Source organism: Geospiza fortis, unplaced genomic scaffold, assembly GCF_000277835.1.
Source record: "Geospiza fortis unplaced genomic scaffold, GeoFor_1.0 scaffold138, whole genome shotgun sequence".
NCBI classification, from domain to species: Eukaryota; Metazoa; Chordata; class Aves; order Passeriformes; family Thraupidae; genus Geospiza; species Geospiza fortis.
The window spans coordinates 4,890,590-4,914,014 of record NW_005054307.1 but is presented as its reverse complement, the minus strand read 5'-3'; the positions used below and the strand labels follow the sequence as shown (position 1 = coordinate 4,914,014).

Here is a 23,425-nt window from a genome sequence, read left to right as displayed (position 1 = left end):
TTTTAACTGTGATAAAAACATTACACCGTTTTCCTTCCAATAACTGGTGTCATGTGCCTTGCAAGAGCTGTTGCTGCAGGTATGGTACTGTTAGGTGGTGGGGTAGGGAGATAAAAGTAATGTAGGGTAGTATGAAAATATTGTTCTGTGAAACACCTTTTTATGGATAGAAGAGGATGCCTGAATATTAATGGAGAAAGAAACTCAATCTTCTAGCAGACAACATGCAAAATTTGGAAACTTAAATTATGCAGTCTTGTTCTAAAGACTGAATGTTTCAAACTTCAAATGGCTATTAACAAATCTGGGTTTTATCTTCTGTGGTCTTGGTGCAACAGGTAATGTGGAATTTATGAAAACCATTAAGCTCTGGCAATAATATCACATGATGTCTACATGTAAAAAGAAAAGTCTGCTCTTCCAAAAAGCTTTTTGGCAATAATTGTCTTTGTTTAATGCTTTGCTCACATTCTTTCTTCTCCCCTTATTGTGATTTTCCTTCAGGTGACATGTAGTATCATCTTGAGCAATGGGAAGGAAAATTACACTTGATCTGAGCTTAATGTTTCTACATATTGAAATGGTACCATTTTAAGCCGGGAACTTACCATTTCCAGCTAGTGTGAGTATAAATAATTTCTTTCCTTTTCAGAAAGCCCATACATACTGTAAGGAACACCAACACACTGTATTTCAGTCTACAATGTGATAATGATCAAGCAACAGTAAAAAAAAAAAAAATCCTTCAAATTTAATTATTTTACCTTTAAAGTAAACATTAGCAACAACAATGCAAATAGATTTAGATATTTTAACAGATATTATTGATATTTTGTATTTCTTAGTTGAGACATCTAGGAACTAAACTTGTTCATAGGAAAATTGGACTTTCTTCCAGTCTTCTGGGAAAGTTGCAACTTGCCACATAAGTGAGGAAAGAATTCATATGTCATCAGAGAAGAAGCAGATCCCTTAGTAGCTTGTTCTGGGAAATGTATTCAGGAAAATATGCAACGATGGATTTTTTACAGAGTTGTCCCAGGATGATTTTATGGGAAAAACTGCTTTGAATGTCCACATTCAAACTTAACCTTTTCCTTAGAAGTTTGAATATATGTCTGATCATAAAACTTTAACCTTTAATTGAAAATCTTACTACACAAATCAAATTTTCCAGAGAGGTTCCTTACCAGAGCAGTGGATTTTAAGAATGTCATTCTCAGCCTTTCCATGAATATATTGAGATCTCTAGAAACATGTACTTTGTATCTAGTAGCTGCTTCAAGATTTTAGATAAGCACAAAGTCAATTCTGAAACAATAACCATAAGTACTCCCTGCTCATCACTTCTTTATGAGTGGAACACAGGTCATAAATGGACTTTACGCCTCAATTTTATAATCTATAACCATATAATTTGGTTTGTAATTTATTCACTGAAATTTATGAATAGTCATTATGATTGTCCTCAATTTAAAAAAAATCTTCAAAAATTATGTTGAATTTACTCTTATGGAACCTTACTGGTGCAATAGCATAGAATACATTGTTGTTGGCTTGGGTTTTTTGAAATAAATATTAGTTAAGCATCTGAAAATAAATTTAAAAGAGACAAAAAAATGTCAACTAGTCTGAGTAAATCAATAGATATATGCATGTCTAAAATAAATTTTTTATTCAACACTGAGAATACTAGGGGACCCCAATTTAGTTTTGCAAAAATGCTACATTGATTACTAGAACTCTGTTTTCAATTAAAATCATGATGATTCTGTTTCTTTCCTGGAGAGGAAATCAAGATGAATTATGTCCTTCTGTCTTAGAATGTTGGATTTTTCCAGGGTTGTACTGCTATTGAAGGGCGAAGCTGTATTTTAATGAAAACACAACAATATGTTGGTAAATCCAGCAAAAGGCATGAAGTAATCAGTTCAGATACTTTTTAATCATATTAACCAACTGAGTTAAGAGATATGTAGAACCTAATAGGAAAATGACAGAAATCAGACTAGTGGGAAAGTCAGACAACAGATGGGATTCTCACTGGATAATCTTTATGGGCATTACTGCTTATGATGGACTATATTATATTAACAGAGCAGAACCAACTGTAGCATGGCTTTTCTCTTTGCCAACTTTCCGTTTCTTCTATTTTTAGTATTTTACTAAGTGAGATAGTGTCTTCTGTGTTTTGGAAATTGTTGAATCATCCAGCAAAATCGTATCGTGGGCCACCCGTGAATTCTTAGTGAGACAAGGAACACAAAATCTGAGTTCCTTGCTCATATAAGCTGCAGTATGACAAGAGTTGAATGCCTTTACCTTAGATCCAGGGTCATAAATTGGTGTTCTGCAAATTAAATTAATTATCTCTGTGTGAATTTTTTTCCTATTGGTTTTCTTTGTAATTCTCTTTAAGTTTTATAGCTGAATGAGGTACACTTTGATCCAAGTTTTTATTTTATGTTACAGTATAGATAATATGTGATGGCTGACAAAGTTGAAGACTGCCTTAAAGTGAAGCAAATGTCTAAGAAAATAAAAAGCACAGGTGTGAACAGTATTTCTTTTGGTATTTCAAGTTAGTGAAACACACAAAACAGCATAGAATTTGGCTTTAAAAATAGTTTTCTTTGATAAATTTAACATCTTTGTATGAAACTTGTCAATGGGCAATAGAAAGTCAGTAAACCAGGAAACAAGCAGAAGAATCTTTGTTCTTTGCTCGGGATTTGCTCCGGAAACAGGACCAAGTTTTCTAGTTCAGAACACAGGATATACACAGTGAAAATTTCCAGTTCCCCATTCCTAATTGTCGGAATGAAGTACCCTGTAACCCTCTAATGTTTTTCTCCTAAAGTCATTAAATACTGTGTTGTAAGTTTACTGTTAACATGTGAACTGTGAACAGTTTAGTATTGGTTAAATGGAAATGTATTTAGTCAGGTAAATTAGTAGTAATAATAATAATAATCATCATCATCATCATCACAATCATCATGTTTTTATGGTTTTTAAAATAAAAATGGAGCTCAAATGTCTCATTTTAAGTGCCTCAGCCTCTTTATGGATAATGTTTTTGTATGGTACTAAGATTATTTAGGTGGTTTTGCAATGTTAGAATTTTGCAGGATTGCGAATAAAAAAAAATTAAAAATTTGCATAATGGCAAAACCTGGTTCTGGTTAATGCCACACTGAGCTGCCTTCTGGACAGGATGTATGTTGTTCAACATATTCACACATCGTTTGAAAAGAAGGTGGAATAAAGTGATGAAATTTGCTTGTATATTAAAGAAATTATTAAAGGTAAGGATTGATTACGAAGTGCATTAGAAAGACTAAGAGGTTAAGGATGCGATTCAGCTCCACATGATAGCTCCTAAACTTTCATGTCTGCACGGTCACAGGTTGGCTGAGCTCCTGTCAGTGGAAAGCTGTTCCGTGCAGGCAGTGTAACTTAGAGAGCTTCAACTCACTCCTGTCAACAAAATAAAGCAGTATCACTGGAAGGAAAGTATTGTGCAGTCAGTGAAACTTCACATTGAAAGATTAGCCAGCAGCTTGAGAATAAGAAAATGCATATGAATAACAGAAGCAAAGAATGAGAAGTTCCTTTAAGTAATTTCTTGGATAATGTTTCTGGACACCATGCTACCTTGCTTCAGGCAAATTGAATTGAATTAGTTGAAGGTGCAATGCCGCCAAGCCTCTCCTGCTGGTGGCTTCCAGAGCCAGTGGCACCCAGACAGCACCCAGATGACACTGTCCCCACTTGTGTCTGCCACCTGGCACTGCAAAGTGAGAGGATTCATCCATACCCTTAATCCACATTACAGAGGTGTGGGATGCACCGAGCCAGCCAGCTATGTGAGTGGACTGGGCACTCCACAACTGAGACCCAAACTATCTGTCGGCTGAGCTTGATCTGGAGTTTGTATTTTGAGGAACTGAATCTATTCTTTCAAACCTCATCATGGCCCAGTAACAGAGAATAAAAGTTCAGCAGCAGTGTTCTGTGTTATGTCACACCAGTACCAATGCCGCTAAGAGGAAGTCACCAGTTCAATTCAAAAAGCAGAAAGTATTAGAATGGAAAGGCCAAGGAACTGTACAAAGAATAGATTAATTTATTTTATCCAAGGCTATTATAAATACCTGCCACTTTTCAGAGATATTGCATTATGTGTCATGAAAACTAATTTTAAAAGAGCACTTTAATAATCCTTCTGTGAGGACAAAAAATATTGGAAAGACTGCTATGTGTCTGAACCAAAAAAGGCCTTGACCTTTACTAGCTGAATGGCTGTTTATTAATCTGAAAACAACCACTGATTACCTGTACTGATCATTAAAACATTTTTCACTCATCTCAAATAAGCTCCAAAATGCCAAAGGCTAGCTTTGGCATTAGATATGGACAAGAGAAAACCCCTAAACATACATATGATTCTTCCATACTCTTTAAGTATAATTATCTACATGTATTAGCTAAACTTGTCTGGCAGTATTTTTATTATTATAGATGTCTGAGCATAGAAAAATCTTGACTACAGACTTTAAACAGCAGGCTGGGAAGTTGAAAGCTGATAAGAGAGGGAAGTTTCTCATTCTTACTGAAAATCTGCAGCTAAAGCCTAACAACAGATAATAATATTGTATCCATGTAGATGGATTCTAGAGAAAGATGTATGTATTTTGCAGCCATGAAAATATGTGAAGAGACTGACAGGAGAACATACTAGATTCAACAAATATGGTTTTGCATATAATAGAAATATCTAGTTCTACTGTCTTGGACCCATCAGTGTGAAATGACAGATAAAAAAAATTACAGTCATTTGCTGTGCTGAAGTTAGAGAGAGACATGATTTTTCCACCACATGGATGAATAGTTTCTTTCAAACTTCATCCTATTTCTTTTTCCACTTCTGAAGTACTCTGCAGTGGCTTTCCCAATCAAACATTTTTTTGAGAAGATGAAGAAATGAGATGTATGAAAAAGCATTTGTCAGGAGAAGGAAAATCATGATAGATGACAATATTCCAAACATTTAATAATAAATGTTTCCCATATCTAAATTTATTTCTGTGAATTTTCTAATTAAATTGTTGACTACGAAACAAAACACGAGTGTTTATATAGTGCATCTTTTACAAAGCAGCTTTGTATTAATTAATTTGTCTTGTATAACTTAGGTTGTTAGCCAGGCGATCAATGATCCTGTCGTAGAAAGTCTTTGTATCAAAATGATAAATGGAAGATCTTTCTGTGCCAAACTTTGATGTTAATAATTCTCCCATGGGCAAGGTAACCATATTCACATAAAGCAATTTCCCAAAATTTTGCAAACCAGAAAACTTCCTAAATTAATCACACACTTTATCCAACTGATTTTGCTTGACAATGTGTAGTCATTAACTCTAAATTATCCATTTTAAATATCACTAAGGCATTAATTGTCATAAAATCTCCTACCTTGACCAATTTCAAAGTTGTCCTGAGTTTATACAGCACACGAGCAATTAAAAATTATTATAAATAAACACTCTGAAGGTCTTAACCGTCATCTAGAAATACTTAAAATCTTTAAACACAGGCATTGTAGGCAAAAATATTCTAGAAAGAATCGCCAAGTGATGGTGAAAGTCAAGACATATTCAGGTGATTGAAATTCTGACATAAGTGCTGGGGCTCTAGGAGGATCCTTGGTTGCATCCTATCGTGGATGTCCTTGGAGAAATGTTCTTACAAAATGTTCTCGGAGACCCAGATAAGAAAGCAGGTGCATGTGCCAACAACACCAAGCCTTCATCACATGATGGTGCACCACCCATGTGGGGACATTATTGCTGTGCAAATAACACCACTAGTAAAAAAAACTACTGAGAAAAAGGACGGTAGACTATAAAGGTTCTATAGAACTTCTGCGTCCTCTCTCCCTATATAAATGACATATTCAATGACACATACACAAACTTACCTTGTTTCCTTGGATGCCTTTTGGGCCTTGCTGACCTGGATCTCCCCTGATACCCTATGAAAAAGTCAAAGCAAAGAATGAACTCTCTTTGAAGACACATATAAATGTTAGGGTTTTATTTCCCTTGAATGGAGTACATTATAATATAGCACAATTCTAAGTTCTAAAGGACAAGAGTTTTCTGCATCATACCCTGTGAAGTGCCCAATACATTGAATATTGTTAATATTTAAAAATCAGGGCCAGCAGAAAAACATGGTTGTTTTTCACAGAATTAACAGGTTGTAAGCAGAAGAACCTTACAGAATATAATCTTTCCTTTTTATTTGGTAGCTTTTAGTTCCCTTACCTGAGGTCCCCGAGGTCCTGTAGGGCCCACAGAGCCCTGCAAACCCTGAGGAAATAATAGATTCAATTATCAGATTAAAAGGAAATTCCAATCTGCTTTCAAATGTCAAGCACTTGACATGTACATGTAATGGCTCAAATCTCTGTTCAAGCACTTTCTAGAGACTTTATCTTCTCACCAGAGTACTGCTGTTCTCATACTGTGTTCAGTAATTGTCTGCTACATTCCACCCTCAATATTTGGTTACAATGCTTTTCATATACAACAAGCATAGTGAATGTCTAATTAACATTTAGTTATTTGATTAAGAAGTTTTTATTTGATACAGTTCTTAAAATTTAATTCTGAGAAGCATATTAGATACAGAATTCTTAATAAAAATGCTGTAATGTCTATACCAGAATAACTTCAGATAACTTTGTCTCACTAACTCAAACTCCTGATTAATCAGATTAATCACTTGCCTGGCAGAATCACACTAATAGTTCACAAAATCCATTAAAAATGCACCCAAAAAGTTTTAAATGCCATTTAAATACATTTAAAATGCTTTTTTATTCCACTAAGTTTCTCCATTTGACGAGTTCTTACCAGTCACGACCACTTCAGATTAGTCAAAAATCTTCCTGCTTCACTGGTTTTTTTTTAGCCACCATAATGCATATTCTACAGAATTTCACTTCCTCTTGAGTCAATATGTAGTTATAATTTACTTTTAAAGCAAAAATAGTTTTGAGCAAATTTACTGTTTTTTAATTTCTCTTTTCTTTTAATTAAAAACATCTGTATGGGCAGAGCTGCTGGAAATCGGCTGCATTTTTCAAGATGTGTCACATTTTGAACTTTTAATAGCCTTGACAAATTTAGCAGTGATACCTATGCAGACACTCCATCAACTGCCCCCCCTAGAGATTCAGAGCAATAAATTTTAAACAATTCTCTGCTCCCTGGCCTTTGCTCCCAGGCCAAGCATCAGACACCAGAGAGAGCTATAAGCCCACTCCGCTCCAGCCCATTTCCAGCCTGACTACACAAGCAGTGGATGGTACAAACAACGACATGCTGACACAATGATGGCTACTTTTGTAGCATACAAACGTATGAATCAGTTCTGATTTCAAAGCCAAACAGAAACTGTCTGAATTTCAAGCCTGAACAGCACTTGAAAAAGCCCTGTTATACAGTACCAAAACTACTGGATTCAGTCTGACTAGTGAGATTGGAAAGTGGTAGTGCATAAATGCAACGTTTTCAAATTGGACTCCCAATCATGCTTCAATATCCATCACACCAGTTAAAGATCAGCCTCAGAATACTGAATTTGCTTCTCATACAACTGGCTATAGGTGTTCTGTGTCTGATTTTGTCTAGCCTAGAATGCTTTCTTTAAAAATAAAGCCATAACTTTGTTCTGTCTTCAGGATTTGTGAATGTGAAGGTGGGAATTCTGGAACTGACTGATCCCCATCAGAGGACAAAGTTTTTTTCAGCACGGTCCTCAACAGAAATGAAGCAAGCAGATTTTTGGCAGCCCTGGCACGTTTTCTATATCCAGATTTCTTGGCTGCTTTGATTATGTTCTTTGCCAGCTTCTGAACATCTTCCTTTTACCTCAGTAGATGTTTCACATAATGTCATGCTATTTCTCACGTGCCTGGATAAAAAAGGTATGATCTTTCTTTATTGCTCTGAGAGATGCAGCTTTCTCCTTTTCCATTGATATGTCAGACTCTTCTGATTCACTGAAGTCTGAAATTTGCTGCCATTTTGAACCACAGTATCCCACAAGATACTCTCAGTCTTTAGATTTTCATTATCATATAATGCCTTTTTTTCTTTGCAATAAATATTTCTGGAATGAATATTTATTAATTCTTATTTGAAACTAATCATAAAATAGCCACTTCCAGGAAATCAAAAACTTTTCAATGTGGTCTTTGATAAAGGTAAACATAATATGGATGTTAAAATGGAAGAAATGTGCTTTAGTAGAAGGATAAGTGCAATCTAATTGGTAGTTCTTAGCTATTTGAACTATAAATCAGTGGTTTTCATGACTCATACAAATCTGCTTGTATGAACTCAAGATACATGATTATCTCACTTAGCAATCCGTTATCATTCCATCTTTCAGAATGTAAATAAACCAGGTAAAAATCTGTATTCACTTGCAACACTACTGCACTCTGTACAGGTTAAAAAGAAAGGAGAACTGGCTAGAAGTGTGAATTCATATCAATCAGCACAGATGGACTTGTAGACCTGAAAGTTGTTCATGTCGAATGAGAACCTGTTTTTATTGCAATATACACTCAAATCGAAATTAAACTTTTAAGAAAATAAACTTGGTGCTCTCTGCAAGATGCTCAGTCCTGTGTAAGCAAGGCTTGGGAGTGGTCAGGGCAGCTTCTGTTTTAGGTAATGATCTGTATTTCTTAGGCAAAATGGAAAAAAAGAATGTGGTGAACAGTTGGTTTAGTTCTTACAAATCTTCTACTATGAATGTATCTCTACCACCAGGGAATTATAAGGCATTCCAAATTTACAATAGTCTTTTCAAGCTGTGTTTATGAATATGTTCTATGATTTTCTGGTATCTTCATCAACATGAAACAGTTCAAATAAAAATTATACTTACTATTTCTCCTTTTGGTCCTGGGGCTCCACATTCTCCTCTTTCACCCTTTATAAGAAATCAAAGGGTTCACAGCTAAACAAGATGATTTGATTATGCTACAGGCATTAAAGACTCTGCAAGCAGTAGCACAAGAGGTTTAGTTGACTCTGAGGACTTAAAAGTTACATCACTATATATGGTCTGTAGAAGATAAGATCTGCTCTACTCAGGATAGGTTGTTCCTGAAAATGCCTGCAAAACATCCAACTTATATCAGAAGAAAATACATTTAATATCTAATAAGTTTTGCTGCAGTTTTCCACCTCACTGCACTGCCTCCAGAGATCCTTTCCATGCTCTGATTTCATTACTGTGATGTCTGAGATTTTCCTGAGTAACAATTGTGAGATTGCACACATGGAATGAAGAAAGAATTAAGTCTTTCACTGATGATTTAACATATCTATAGACACATGAAAAGCAGACCTATGAGTCTACTGTTCCCATTTTCATGAAATCTTATCACAAAATTGACTGAAGCATTTTACTAATAAATACAAAGATTCATAGCGGCACTGCTTTTATTAACAATGTGGAGATATAAGTGTCAAATGAAGAAAAGTCAAAATAGAATTATCTCTGTTTCATTTTTCACTATGATGGTCCCCTTTGCAATCCATGTCTAGAATCCTCCAAGTCACTGAAATGCATAGTTTTTTTAATCTTCTTGGAGAGACTATATTGAAAATTTTATTGATCGTGCATTAGCCCTTGCAAATTATAAATAGGTTACAAGCAAACTTCCTTCTGATAAGTTTTTTCAAAAGCTGATGGCTGTCACATTGTGTTTGCAGTAAGCGTTTTCTCTTTCTTTCCACTTAACTTCTTATTCAACCCACAACTTCCTTTTCCTTCCAAAAACTCTTTTTCAGGTCGTTGACACTTTTTTTATCTTTAGATTACAGTCTCTGATTTTGTGGGGTTTTTGTTTTATTTCCAGCATTCTAGTCTGCAAGCATTTACATAAATTTGAATTTACTTCTGGGGATTGTATCAGGAGCTTTCATGACAAAAAGACAAGAACTCTTTTTTTCATTCTTTCACATACACTGTCAGCAAGCGACAATTTATTTTCAGACTGCTTCTATAAAAAACTTACCTTGTCTCCCTTGTAGCCAGGAGCTCCCTATTCAAAAACTGAAAAAAGGAAAAAATCATAAAAGAGAAAGCAAAGGCCTAACATACTGCTAATTTAAGTAGAAAAAGCCCCAATCCCCCCCCCCCACAGTACAGAACTATGTTTCAGAAGTTTACCTATTCACTACAATAAAATATTTATCTGAAATTGTTTAACATATAATACTCTGCAAATCTGTGTATTTTTTACTCATATATTAGCTGTAAATATGCCACTCAGTTTGCCACCTCCTAGCAGATACATGCTGCCATTTAAATGGGACTTTTCAACTGAGTTATTCTTGTACAGGGAGTACTGTTAATCTTTCTTGGTGAATCAACAAGAAGTCTGAGAATTATCAGGTGTTAGAAGAAACCAAAGAACCATGCAGTGTTTTTATCAGGTCTGTCTTTGGGATGAGTCTAATGCAAGTCAATTCAAAATCACAGAGCTTCAGAAGTTCCTTCTCTCAGTAGCATCTCATCTCTACATTTAAGCACATGGTTAGACAGTTTCTTTCAGTATACATTCTTCTGTAAACCAGGCCTAAGTGTAGGTGCTTTCAATAACTGAATAAAGTAGACATATAAAAAACGAAAATAACATTTTTAGTTCAGAAAATGTGAAAAGACAAAATATGAGTTAGCACTGTAGTAGTCACATACCTCTTCCCCTTTCTCTCCATGGTCTCCTTTTTGAGCATCACCCTATTGGAAACAAAGGAATACAACTGAAATATGTATTTCACTAAAACTAAGAACACTGTTAAACAAGCAAGACTGTTGTTTCCTATTTAGTAATGTTCACACTTCTTCCTTCCACAATCAAAGATACACATTTCCTGATCGTTAACATAGAAAACTGAACTATTGTCATTAGATGACTGAAATCTTAGTTATTAGAGTGAACCACTCTGATCAAGGAATCTGTGTTCTGTTAGAAAGCTCTCAGGAACCTAAAGAGTCTTCAGCTATATTCAGAGACCTCTGCTGTCAGACAAAAACTGGAATGATAGGCAGTGTTTTCTTGATACCAGTGTAGTTTTAAATTTTTATCTCACATGTCTAAAGCGACTAACTATAAACTAGCAAACCTCAACATTTAGAACTTATTTTAACATACTTTTCCTTTGCTATATGGACCTCTGTAGTTTGAATAACGGGATAGAAATTTGCTTTATTTCTTTTATATTTACATTACCTTGTTTCCTTTTGGTCCTGGGTCACCTTTATCCCCTTTGCTGCCATCACTGCCCTGAAACACAGCAGGAAAATGTTATTATCATTATGAGGATAAAATTCTCCAGCTTGTCTAAGACTATATTTTAGTCCAAAATCATCCTGCAATAAGCTTTGGTAGAATACCCCCACTGATTCAAGTATGGTACATGTGACACAATATTAATTTAGCTAAACCCATTCTGGTATTATAAGGTATCTACAAATATTTTTTAAACAATATGCAGTGATAAATAAATTTTCTACAGAGCATCTGAAAAATCTAATCAGGAAGGCATTACATAAAACAAACACAGTTCTTCCTTCCCATTTCTCAATTAACCACCACTATCTCATCTTCTCTGCTTAGGAAAAAACTGTACAGAACAGTTTAGGGTCAATATTCAGCAGCCCTAAGGAAAAAAATTACTGCACCGTTTTTTGTTACTCTTTGGAGGATCATGATGGTTGGGACTAGAAAGTTTGGAGTATACACATCTGTATAACAGGCTACATCTAAAAATTTTGGATAAAATAACTTAAAAATTCTTGGATCTAAAATTTTAAATTGCAAACAGAGGTTCTAATGCACATTATCCAGATGCACATTATCCACAAGGATTGAATCATAAGCCCTGGTGTCATAACCTGCTAATGGTATGGCTGACCCATTAGAGAATAGGGAGAAAGGAAAAAACTTCTGAATGTACCTTGCCTGTCTCTGGGAGAACTATTAAAGACAGAAAAATGGTCAGAGAGGTCACCCACTGTCTGAACTCACATTTTTCTGTTCCTTACTAGAGCCAAGAAGTATGTGCTGAAGTGTCACAAGAGAAAAGAGAGTGTTGGAGGCAGAGTTTTAGACCTTTCCTCATACATCCATTACCCTCAGACTTTTGAACCTTTACCCCTTACAAAAATAGAAGCTGGTGATGGGTGAAAATCTTTGTCTAATGGACCTTTCCTTCCCCTTTCCTTGCAAGATTCAAGAAGAACTTTTTTATTTGGGCTTGAAAAGCACCTATTTATCCACAGTGTTTTATTACCCAATCATAAAAATATATTTTCAAGATAGTATCTGACTACGGATAGATTTTTTTTCTGACCTCTTTCAACAGTGGTCTTTCACTACCAACACGACATGCTAAAAAGAAATCTTTTTGCAGTGCATGCACAGCTAATATCTTGTTCACATAGTAACCAATTAAAGTACCATGCAGTTTTGATCTTTATTATAATTCAAATTCTTCAGCCTACTCAAATAAACACATACTTACTTTTTCACCTTTGTCTCCTTTTTCTCCCTTTTCACACTCACAGGTCTTCTGCACACACTACAAGGTTAATGGAAAGATAAAGGAGAATGTTTTTCAAATATATTATTGCAAAATTTTAAAGCAAAAAATTTTGGTTTTGCCTAGTCACAGATGAAATAACATAATAGTGGAATAATAGGAAATAAATTATATTCTAATATATTTATTTCTCACATAATCAACATTAAACTTCCATATAGAGCAATGAAAATCCATTACTTGATTTATTTATAACAAAAATAAATCTCTTACTGTAGTGACTGTAGTCACTGTAATAATTACAAATGCTTAAGATAGCATATACATAGTAAACAGTATTGTGAAACCTTACATAATTTTTGAACCATTTTAATATTGCTATTGTTTTCTAACAAGACCACAAATTAATTTGCATATCTTGCATTAGACCTAGACCTATTCCACTCTTGTAGGAAGAGTTCTTTATGTTTTACTGTTGATATTACTCACTAATGAGCTAACATCATAGATTTCTCAGGAGAAAGGACAGAAGAAATGCAGGAAATTTTTAAAAAAATGATCATTGTCAGAAAATTTAACCAGATATGGAAGGTTGATCAATCCTCAAGTATTGTTTTGTTATAGAAGAAGCAGACATTGGGAAGTCTAGTGGCAATAAGAGTAACCAAACACAAAGCTCAAAAGCCCTACCTGCTTCTGTAGCAAAGCTTCCTGAAAATGAAAGAAAATACAAATATTACTTTAATATAAATATGATTTAATTTAACAGAGTACTAATTTTTCCTCTCTAGTTTATAGACTCCCCAAGGTGAATGGTAGAGATGATGAATACCTTCATCCTTCACTCCTTCCTCAAATGGGAGAGAACCAGTCTGTGGAACTACTCACACAGAAAGGAGTTCTTGGTAGGACGAGAGGGTTATTCCAAGTGACACACAGTGATTAGACAAGACATGAGAATTAATGGGATAGCTAAACAGACAGTATTAAGGCACAGTGCTAACAACAGGGACTGTGAAAAGACTTCCTAATCAGAGACCTTCTTTTAGAAGGCCCTACAAACAAAATATGTAGGGGAAGGATCGAGTGATTATGCATGAGATCAAGCTACCTTCTAAAGTATTTTCATACGCTCAGAAACACACTCTGTGTACTGGGATATGTGATCAGAACAGCTGAGTTACTATTATCCAAGCACACAACTCCTTGGAGAGCGGCTGGCAGAAGGAAGCTCCATCTGCCCTGACCCTTGCTGTAGCAGAGATGGCACTGCAAAACCCTCTGCACTGTCTTCGGGGCTTACCTAATCAAAATTAAATTAAGTCTGCCAAGGATGGACACATGACAATATTAACATCAGCATAACTTAAACTTACCAGTTCCAATGCTACATCAACTATCAGATTCTGATCATCCAGGCACAGGACACGTTTAGAGGAGGAATCACCAGATATCATGCGCAATTTTTCTTCTTGGACGGCTTTCTTAGAAAGGCCAATGGTAACAAAATGAATCCCAAGACTTCTAGCTGTTGTGGCTATACCCTGGACATTAGGGCTGTTTGGATGATCCACACCATCAGCCATCAAAAAAGCCACTTTCACACTTCTCTTACGACTTTCAGTTTTAAACAGATGAGTGGCATTTGAAACTGCGTAATAGGAATAAGTGCCTTGGCCAATAAAACCCAGAGAATTGATTTTTAAAATTCTGGACATTTTTCCAGGCTGTAAAGGGATGATCAATGATGACTGTGCTGCTGAACTGCATACTTGCTAGTTTGACACTATACATGTGGGACTTAACTGGCTTCATCTGGAAAATGCTGTCAGTTATGTTTTGAACAAAATCCTTCTGTATATCAAACAACTGATTTTTGGCACTTTCTGAACTGTCTATGATAAAGACTATATCAATGAGACACATATCACCTGTAAGGGAACAAGAAAGTTACATCTATGAATGATGGGAACACCTGCACAACAGATTTCAGATAATTCTCTGCAAAAAATAATTTTCCCAAAGATTCCTCTGTCTTCCCAGTAAAAATTCTAAGGATAAATTCCACTGTAAAAATTCAAGAAATTCTAATGGAAACCGTCAAATTAGGGTCTTGATGGAATTGTTTTGGTATTTTAGTTGATTTTGTATAGAACATCTAGCACATGCAAATTCAAACAAAAAATCAGGTTTCTTGTAATTTCTCTTAAGAGATATGCATGTCCATGAAAATCATTGATCAAATTGGAATCCATGTCCAAATAGTCAAAAAGTATTTTCCAGCCCTTATAATCAAAATAAATCACATTTTACATATTCACAGGAAAGTTATCAATTACTAAATAATTATGCTAAAATGCATGGATACATGCAACACAGTCAATCAGAAATTTTAAGAAAATGGTTTTATCTTCATCTTTTGGCATAGGAGAGTAAATATTCTTTCCTCTTTTTCTGTTTTGCCCATGTACTATCTGGTTTGTTATCACAGCCAGAAGTATAGAGCAAAAGAAAAAACATTTTTTCCTCATTTTTTTGACTTTCATCCCAAATAGACAACTTTTCCTTCCTGTTAAAAGTAAAAAGCCACATGTGAATATCTCATTAATAGAAGTAAATAAATAAATGCAGATATTTTAAGTACATATTTGTGGCAACCATACTTCTAGAGAAAATATATAAAAAACAATTATAAAAAGTCATTGTGTAGGTAGTTTAAGCACAGTAACCAGCAATACTTCAACTGTAGCTCACATGGATAGTAGAACCTGTTTATTAAAGATGAAATATGGGTATAGCACTGACTTTTCTTTCTTAACAAAAAGCCTGAAGCATGAGTATGAACAACTTGTTCTTCAAAGAAACAGTAGCTTAATAATGAAATTCAATAAATGAATATATTATTAATATTACATGGATGTTACAGAATATGTGCAGTATTTTTCATAAGGATTATATTCTATTATAACGACAATATATTGATAAAATTAAAATTAGAATATTTAAATGAGTTATTCAACATATTTTTAGAGAATACTGAACTAAATTAAATATTGAATTAAAACTGATTTACACAAAAAAGCATGTGATTTACAAAAATTAATTTTAAATATCATTAATAATGAAGACAATATGTTAAATGTAAAAATCCTTCCTAAATCTTCTTTTCAAGTCCATCAAGCAGTTACATATACAGAAACCATAAGTGCAGTCCTCTAAAACTAGAGAGGAAATAACAAAGTCTCTTACCTTTGAAGGCATCCAGAAAGCAAATTGTGGATTAAAAAAGTTTTCAGTGTAGAAAATATGTCCTGTAGGTCATATTGGAAAATACCATTTGTTAACCAAAATAAAGCAATCTACAAATAAATAGCCTATCCACTTGTAATTTCTCTTTTATTGCTGCTGTTTAGTTGGCCAAAGTTTAAATGAAGACAGTTGGGCACTTGGCCAGTGTTGAGCCAGAGACTGAGCCATTTCATTAAAGGGACAATGTCAGTCTGGGAACACAAGGGTTTTCCCACTTCAAGTAACTGTACTTTTAAATTTAAAAACCCCACTCTTAGACAACCTACATCTTTACCTTTCACTCTGCCTGTCTTCAGCTTGTCTTCAGCTTGTCTGTGTAAATGTTGCAGCACTGGCTAGATCAGAAAAGTGAGAGCAGTGCATCACTTGCAAGCTAGAAGTGAAGTCTGACCTGATGGTTTGAGAGTCTGCCAGGACTGCAGGACTCAAAGGAGAAATTCTTCCTGCTTTTTGAATCCTCTGAGGGATCAGACACAGACATGGTATCTAAAAGGTGGTCATGCAGGCAGCTTTCAGAATGTTGCATGGAAATTATATTTGCTCTATCTACTAGCAGGCTTCAGAGCAAAATTTTGTTATCACAGTGTTAAGCAAAAACATGGGGTGGAGAAAGATAAGTCTCAAGGAATGAAAACACGGCCCAAGTGAGTTAAGTGCAAATGCCCAGCAGAAGGTAGCAGACGTCCTCTAGACAGGCATTACCTCAGCACCTTGGTCACAGGGCAGAATAACAGAATATCTCGAACTGTTAGGGACCCACAAGAATGTAGTCCAACTCCTAACCCTGCACAGGACAACATCAAAAATCACACCATGTGCCAAAGGAGTTGTCCAAATGTTTCTTGAACTCTTACAGGCTTGGGGTGCAAACACTTTCCCAGGGAGCCTGTTCCAGTGCCTGTTCCTGGCTGCCAGGACACACTGTCAACTCATGCTCACCTTGCCATCAACCAGGACCTCTAGAGCCCTTTCCAGCCTCTTGTTCCCCAGTCCATCCTTAAACACAAAGTTATCCTGTCTCAGGTGCTGAATCTGGGACTTTATCTGAATCTGTTAAACTTTATATAAATGGTGATTGCTAAGCCTCTTATTTGTCAAGGTCTCTCTGCAGGGCCTCTCTGATGGAGTCAACAGCTCCTCCCAATTTAGTAACATGAGCAAATTTACTTAGTATACCTTACAGACCTGTGTCTCAATCATTTATTAAAATGTTGAAGAGCACAGGGCTGAAGATAGAGCCTGCAGAACCCCACTAGTAACAGGTCACCAGTTTGATGTCACACCATTCACTATAAACCTGTGCCTGACCCCTGAGTCAGTTGCTCACCCATCACATGATGTGTTTATCCAGTTGTGTGATTGATATTTTGTCCAAAAGCATCCTGTGAGAGACAATATAAAAAAAAAACTTTACTGAAATCCAAAAATATTGTATCAACTGGCTTCCTTTGATCAGCTAGGTGGGTTACTTTGTCATCAAAGGTAATTAACTTAGACAAGCAGGATATTTCCCTCATGAAGGTATGCTGGCTGCGACCAATGATGACTGTATTGTCCTTCAGAAGTTTTTCACTACTTTCCAGAATAATTATCTGTAATCTTACCAGGCACTGATGTGAGACAGACAGACCTGTAGTTACCAGAGTCATTGTCTAGATTTTCTTGAAAATTTGGCCAACATTTGCCAGCTTTCCAGACAACTGAAACCTCTCCAGATTCCCCAGACCATTGAAAAATCATTGAATGAGGTCTCACAAGGACATCATTCCTTTGAGTACCATGGAATGAATCCCACCAGGCCCTATACACTTAGCAGAATCCAGCTGCAGCAGTAAATACCACACTAGTTCAGGGTTGGCTGGGATATATTGACTAGGAGCTTGTGAGTAAGCCAAGTACATTAAACTTTTACATAAGTAGAGGACATTTCATTCTGATTTTAAAAAATGTGGGTGAAAGGGAAAGAATAGGGAGGAAAAGAATGAGGCACAACTGCCAATGAACATAAAGAAAGCATCTGTCTTCATTAAGGTCAATAGAAATATCTTTCATGTAGCCTGGGTGCATGGTCTCTCTATTGATAAACACTTCCTTAAGCACTCCCTTTCTGCTTCTCCAGGGCTATATCCCTTTACAGAGATCTTCAGCTAGAAATACACCTTTGCAGCACCATTGTCTATTTGTGTGTGCTGTGAGCCATGAGTATGATACCATATGTAACTTTAACTAAATTAAAGGGTGAGACAAATACAAAGGAACTCAAAGAGATCTTAGCTCTTAGCAAAGATGGAGATAACACTAATCTGTTTCTGTTGCTGATTTTGGCTGGGGCAGAATTGATTTTCTCCACAGTAGCTGGTATGGGGCTGTTTTGGATTCATGCTGGAAACAGTGCTGAAAATTCAGGGAGTGGGCTGTGGATGCACAAGGAGTTGGCAGTGGACACAGACAGGACAGCTGACCCCAGCTGACCCAAGGGATATCCCAGACCATATGCTATCACAATCAGGATATAAAGCTGGAGGAAGCTTGTTTGGGAGGGCCATGGCTCACTGACCGGCTGGGCATGTGCCAGCTGGTGGTGAGCAATTGTTTTCATTTGCACCAATTTTGTGGTTTTGTTTTGCTTTGCTATTTTCCTTTTCATTACAATATTATTATTGTTATTGGTTTAAAAATAATTATTATGTTAATTAGCTGGAAAAAATCAACAAATTGTTCTTCTCTCAACCCACGTGTTTTCTTATTTTTACCCTTCCAGTTGCGTTCCTCCCATCCTGATGAGGGTGGAATGTAAGCAAGAGGCCGTGCAGTGCTTAGCTGCTGGCTGGGGTTAAGCCATGACAGGTTGCATGTGAGAGCTGTACCTTTGCCCTACGACTGCACACAGTACCATTCCCACACAGATCTGTCAGTCTGTTCATGCTCTGTTAACATGGAATGTACTGAAGGAACATGCTGCTAACAGAAAAAATCCTACCACTGCTCACCCTCTTCACCCAGTTCAAGTGAGGAAGGATTTGCTGGCCCAGCAGCTGCAGCCTCATCCTAAAGGGCTTCCTTCCTAGAAACCTCTACATCATCTCCTGTCAAATATGTGTCATCTTTATTGAGGCTAATTGTCTTCATTAAGTAAATGTTGCCTTCATTACACAGGGAAAACAAAGATATTCAATGGAAGACAATATTTTACACTAAATATCTGTTAGTGCAACAAATGATAATTATTGTTAGCACCCAGCATCTGTTGTAGTAGAGACACTGGTGATGATCAAACATTTCATTTGGAACAAATTAGTCACACAGATCACTCAGACTGTTTACATACTTATTCTTACCCTTATGCATGCTCAGATCAAGACTGCAAACAGCCTATCACAGCAACAGCTATGGAAAAGAAAAGCTTTTTCCAGCAGTTGGCAAGTTTTATCTGCAGTATGTGTTAAAACAGAAGTGAATGAATGGATTTCCAGATGCGTTCAAAGATTTCTCACTTTTTTTGAGGACCTGCAAACATGATTTTCATCTGGCAGAGATCAGAAAATGTTAATACTTGTGATTTTTACACATAAGAATTTGACTAGTCAAACATACATGTACCCTGGTAGAAGCACATGCTATATTTGGACAGTAATGGGGTCAAGTTTGGTTGCATTTCTCTGTCTAGAACATCTGTAAATCTGTCACATGTTAATCTGTAACTTGTCTCTGGGATCAGCCTAAGCTCTTCTTCACTTCTTACTGTGTTTTGGAAGTACAGTAAGAATCTTGACAGTTCCACAACAGGATTGTTGATTTACAGTTCAGAGCTTTTTAATTTTTTTTTTTCACTAATGCTTGTAGTATATATTTTCATAGCTTTGTATTTACTTAGAATTCAAATTTGATGGAAGTAATGTCTCCAGAACTACAGCACTGTTTTAACATTAATACTTCCTGCAAAGCTTGTCAGTACAGCAGTGCTCCAATGGCTGCCCTGAACCACACGCTCTGAACCAGATGCTCAGCATATTCAGCTGCCAGGACTACTGAATCTGTCTAAATGCACTCATTACATGAGCATACTAAATTCTAGTCTGCAATACAAAATTTTATCTGTACAACTTATTTTGTGTTGCTAGTGAATTTCAAGCAAAAAGCCTTCAGTACCTCCATACATGCTAAGTCATCTCTTCTACTGGAAAAAAACAATGTATAGCTTTTGTTCCTGGTACATACCTGCAGTCCTGCAATACTTCCTGCTATTCTCATTACTGAAACTCAAAAGATAGTAAAGAAGAAATAAAAAGAGAGAGTTGAAAAAGATAAGAGAGAGTTTCTGTATGAAGACAGACAAAGTAAATTATGATTCTGTTGCTTGAAAAGCCACAGTGGAATGCCAATGTGATACAATCTATACAAGTCTGAAAGAAGGTGAGTATTCTAGAGCACATTAATGTAAAATGTCAGAGGACTTATACTATGGGTCAGTTGGTTTGATGATATCAATCAAAACTCACTGCCTTAAATTTATATTCTTTTGCCCTGGTGTGCTCTTCACTCAAAAAGAATGACAATAATTACTATAAAAAATAGTAGAGTTTTTGTTCTCTGGCTAGGAGACATCACTAGTAGGTGCAATTTGAAATAAATATTTTAAACCGTTTTTTAAAATCAGTGTTCCTAGTACTAGCTATATATTCACTCAGTGCTGTTGTTATTCATACACTATGCAAGCAAAGTTGTGATTACTTGCCTTTTAAAAGCCAGATTGCAGTAAGTGTGTGAAAAGGATCACTTAGTTGCTGAATATTTAAGCTATGAAGACATTTGTGCTATTTAAATCCTGCCCTCTGGTGTATCTACATGATAATGCATAATGATAGTAATGATAATACTTCACACTGGGTGCCTCATTCAGCATTTAATTATTTATACACACCTAGCAAAGGAGACTACTGTCTGGGCAAAACATTTGTGCCCTTGTAGTAGAAGGTGGAAGCTAAAGACCAAGATACTAAAAGACTGAGAAACAGCAGTCTGAGGAGGGAGGATATGTCCTGAAGAACTGGTTTTACTCCTTAGTTCCTGCCTGATCCTGAGATTCAAAATACCCATTTCACACATTCCTCTCTTTTAGATATCCAGATTAAGAGCACCAGTACATCACATGGATCTCCTGAATACTGCAAAGACAATGAAAGCTAAAAGTGAAAGTATTGGCAAAGCAGTATCAGCTGCTGAAGTAAGTACAGTTCTAGGTTGTCAGAAAAGTGAAATTACAGTCCTGTTGTGTCACTTATGTAGCACTGGCCTGAGAAGTGCTTTGCATTAGTAATAAGGTAAATTATTGCTTATACTTGTAAGAAAACAGAGCATGGATCAAAATGTTTACAACAGATTCACTTTACTTCCTGGCAGTCTCATTTCTGAAATTCCACAGTTTCCATTTGGACCAGGCTCTCTGTTTTCCTTAAAAAAAAAAAGGCAAACACATACCCCCCCAGTGCCCAAAACAGAAACAAAATCCAAACAAAAACCACAAAAACCACAACACCAAAAAACATCCAAAATTCCAATTTAGAATTATTTTTGTAAATGTTTTACTTCACTAACAGCTTAAAGCAAAGATGGCCAAATGTGTTGCCATCACATCATCCATTGTGTAGTCACTTTGTGGCTACAAAAATTTGTTGAATAAGGGCTTTGGTCAGGCTCAGCAACGTGGAATATTGTTAAAAAACAGTGTATTTCATTTTCAAATTCTTTAAACAACCTTTGTACATCCTCTATGCTTCTGCTTATCATAACACATGATAGACCTCAAGCTGAGCTCTCTCTCTAACAGCCTACAGTGATCAAAACTGTAGAGTTACCTTTTATTTCATGAGTTTTCCTAGAAGACTACGAGCTCTAATATATAAAAAGCCTTGCCCTCTGTCACATATATCCCCCACTCTATCCTTCTAAAATCACTTCCACAGATCAGTTTTTCAATTAATAAAATGCAGCAGTTTTCTTCAAAAGAAAACAAATGTACCTTTGAAATTCTTGCTGTATTTATTTCATTTCCCCTTGCTCACATGTCTATGCATCCCACTGAATAACAAGTACAGCAACCACCAGTAACATTAACGGAGTAAGTGAAGCTGAGTGTTTTGCACACTTATCCAAGCCTGTGCAGTTGACAAAGGCCATTCTGCCATCAAAAGAAGAGTCACCTTCCTTACTTAAAAGGCTTTTTGTTTTGAATGCCTCAATTAATGAATGACCAAGGTGAAAGACCTGGTGGGCCAACTGGACCTACTGGATCCTCTGAACCTTTTTCAGCCCGAAAATATATGGCATTTGAATACAGTAACTTGCATTATGTTTTTAACATGAAATTGTATAAAATTAAGTGATAATCCCAACATATACGAAGAAAAAAAGCATGATCTGTGCAAACAAAAGAATTTTCAGTAGAATACTAAAGCCTGGAGCAAACAGTCTTGCAACTCATGCCTATGACTTCGGCAATCATCCTGCTAAATCTGTGTAATTTGGAATCTTTATAAAGAGACATACATTTTACATAGACTGAGAGATTTGAACTCCAGCTTCAAACTCCCTATGTAACGAATACTTTCTTCTCTTACCAAGAATCAGATAAAGCCATACTAGCAGGTATGCTTCATGGCATGGAGAAGTACAACACTATATGTGAAAGTCTGCTAGGCTCCATCAAACTTCTGCAAGTTTAAGTAATCATAACCCAAACCAGTAGTAATGTTAAAAATAGCAGTGATGGAATATATACTTCTTCTGTAAAGGGAAGAGCAGCAGTAGACTTAGATAATTAAATTAATAATTGACGTCTTCAAACCCAGTGTTAAAATTGCATTGAAATATACGAAGCTCCAGCAGTACTGAGGTGTTTCTGTATTCCTGATATGATTTAGCTATTTTGGCCAGACATGACACAAACATAACAAATCTCAAACATTAACATAAACAAAACAAAAAGCCACCCTTCCAGGAATCAAATATGAAAAAGCATAACAAAGCTGTAGGAAAAAATAGCTTCCACTTAATATAAAAAAAAATATTAACTAATCTTGGTATACCTTGACCTCTTATGAATTTTAGTGTATCTTTAAAGAAGAAGATAATTTCAAAATGGAGTTTCACTGCATGAAGTCTCCACGTTATTAAAAATTCTTAAAGCACTCAGAGATTTGTACATAGAGCAAACTTGTAATACTCTGCAGTCAGAGCAAGGAAAAAAAAAGATACATCATCCATAAAGAGAAATTGCTGAAAATAGTTTGAGATACTACAACATAAAAGCAATTGTTACATATAAATACATATTAGAAACAAGCAGATCTTACAAGGAATATAACAGGGAATGATCATAAGTGCAGGCACAATTTGAGAGGACAAAAATGTAGGATTAAAATGAGACTTGATGAAAGTCAAGCTGAATTAGATCCTTAATGATTTGGGGGTTTAAATGT

The 23,425-nt window shown here is 35.8% G+C and overlaps 1 protein-coding gene across 1 annotated transcript in view; it reads right to left on the bottom strand.

Moving 5' to 3' along the window:
* COL28A1 (collagen type XXVIII alpha 1 chain) overlaps window positions 1–15,169 on the bottom strand; it is a 57,796-nt gene extending 42,627 nt beyond the window's left edge. The window contains 11 exon segments of the mRNA XM_005431688.2: window positions 5,984–6,037; window positions 6,333–6,377; window positions 8,971–9,015; window positions 10,109–10,135; window positions 10,792–10,833; window positions 11,327–11,380; window positions 12,621–12,677; window positions 13,329–13,349; window positions 14,015–14,342; window positions 14,344–14,571; window positions 15,051–15,169. Of these exon segments, the coding sequence (XP_005431745.1) occupies window positions 5,984–6,037; window positions 6,333–6,377; window positions 8,971–9,015; window positions 10,109–10,135; window positions 10,792–10,833; window positions 11,327–11,380; window positions 12,621–12,677; window positions 13,329–13,349; window positions 14,015–14,342; window positions 14,344–14,571; window positions 15,051–15,169 (1,020 nt within the window).
* Window positions 15,170–23,425: the final 8,256 nt, after the last annotated feature.